The 1,593-nt window shown below is 49.8% G+C and overlaps 1 protein-coding gene across 1 annotated transcript in view; it reads right to left on the reverse strand.

Annotated features, from left to right (window-relative positions):
- LOC119594895 (chymotrypsin BII-like) overlaps positions 1-1,555 on the reverse strand; it is a 1,848-nt gene extending 293 nt beyond the window's left edge. Inside the window, exons 1-7 of the mRNA XM_037943968.1 lie at positions 1,444-1,555; positions 1,166-1,247; positions 914-1,058; positions 658-824; positions 460-546; positions 192-328; positions 4-69 (exon numbers count right to left, since the gene is read on the reverse strand). Coding sequence (XP_037799896.1) covers positions 4-69; positions 192-328; positions 460-546; positions 658-824; positions 914-1,058; positions 1,166-1,247; positions 1,444-1,488 — 729 coding nt within the window. The 5' untranslated portion in view covers positions 1,489-1,555. The remainder of the gene's footprint in view (positions 1-3; positions 70-191; positions 329-459; positions 547-657; positions 825-913; positions 1,059-1,165; positions 1,248-1,443) is intronic.
- Positions 1,556-1,593: the final 38 nt, after the last annotated feature.

A 1,593-nucleotide genomic window follows, 5' to 3' on the forward strand; every position in this document is an offset into this window, starting at 1 on the left:
GGCGGAGGAACCGAAGGAGGTGATGCCGTAGGTCACGCCGTTCAGGTTGAGGGGGCCGCCAGAATCACCCTGGTGAGGAAAGGCAAAAGGAAATTTACTTTCACTGAAAGTAACTTAGTTTCTATTTGTCAAACCTTTAGTGGCCTTAAAATGTTGTTTGACGCAGTAAGAGTAAAGGCAAAGTCTCGTACGTTGCAGGTTCCCTTTCCGCCTGCGGCGTCGATGCAGACGATGCCGTTTCCAAGGTGGCCGTAGACGGCGCTGCAGTCGGCGGTGTCCATGATGGGGACGTCCACCTGACGAAGAACGTCGGAGATGCCGTTGGAGCCTGTTTGAGGAGAGGTGTTCTCAGTGACGAGCATGATAATCGTCGATACTGGTTAAATCTTTAAACATTGAGAATATGGCATCGGTTTAAGTATAATGAAGTGAGGTAAAATAAATGTTTGAATTACTGACTGTCAGAGGGGCGGCCCCATCCTGTAGGGGTGACGGTGGTTCCCACAGCCACGTCGGAGGAAGGCAGCTTGACAGCGCTAATGTATTCTGTAAAGATGCAGCGTCATATCAGATTAGTTAGCTGGAAGCAATATGAATAAGGTCATTTCACTCTTTTTTAAATGCAATGGGCAGTTTATTGTGAATTTTGGTAGATACCGTTGAACTGAACCGGGCTGGGCAGCTTGATGAGGGCAAGATCGTTGGAGAGAGTGTGGGAGTTCCAGTGCTCGTGAGTGAAGAAGTCGGTGGAAGTCATGGAGACCTGCGTGGGTTCGTTCTGGCGGATGTTGTGGGCGCCCATCACCACTTCGACGAAGCCGGCACTAAAAGAATACGAAAGGGGATTACACAGTACGTGAAATACGGCGAGACAAATGCACTTGTATCGACAGTATTTTGCACGCTGACTCACCCGTCCATGCAGTGAGCGGCCGTGAGGACCCACTCGTTGGAGATGAGGGAACCGCCGCAGAAGTACATGTCGTCGATGAATAGAGCCACCTGGTGGGGCCATGAGTTAGGCACAGCCTCGGTGCCGCCCACGATGCGCCCAGTTCCTGCAACAATATTACTAATATCATTTGACTTCCTGAGAGAATAATGAACACAAGAACGGTCTTACACATTGAGGTGTCTTCTTGAATTAAAATTTTGGAAGACTGACCGGCGGGTGCAGGAACCCTGGGGTCGACCAGGGGCTTCGGGGACTTCCAGTGCCATGGCTTCCTCGCGGCGGGGTTTCCGCTCTGTTTAGGGAGAAAGAAACAGAAGACTAAGATGCTAGAATCCCAAGAAATATCTCCTAGACGACTTACAGAGGAAAGTATTAATACGTTACCAATCTCAGCTTTGGAAAACGAATGTTGAAAACCAACACATTAAGAAGTGAGTTATTATTAATAGAGCTGGTTCTTGAGAGAGGGAACAGAATAATATACTGACGGCGGCGACGACGAAGGCGAGGAGGAGAGCGACTCTGGCGACCATGGTTGAGGTGGTGTTGAGGGCTCCCTCTCAGCCGCTGGTTATATAGCTGACAAAAGGCTGCGCGTTGGGCTTATCTCTGTCTGTTTCGATCTCACTCTGCTGTGC

The sequence above is a fragment of the Penaeus monodon genome, chromosome 34 (assembly GCF_015228065.2).
Source record: "Penaeus monodon isolate SGIC_2016 chromosome 34, NSTDA_Pmon_1, whole genome shotgun sequence".
Classification (NCBI taxonomy): Eukaryota; Metazoa; Arthropoda; class Malacostraca; order Decapoda; family Penaeidae; genus Penaeus; species Penaeus monodon.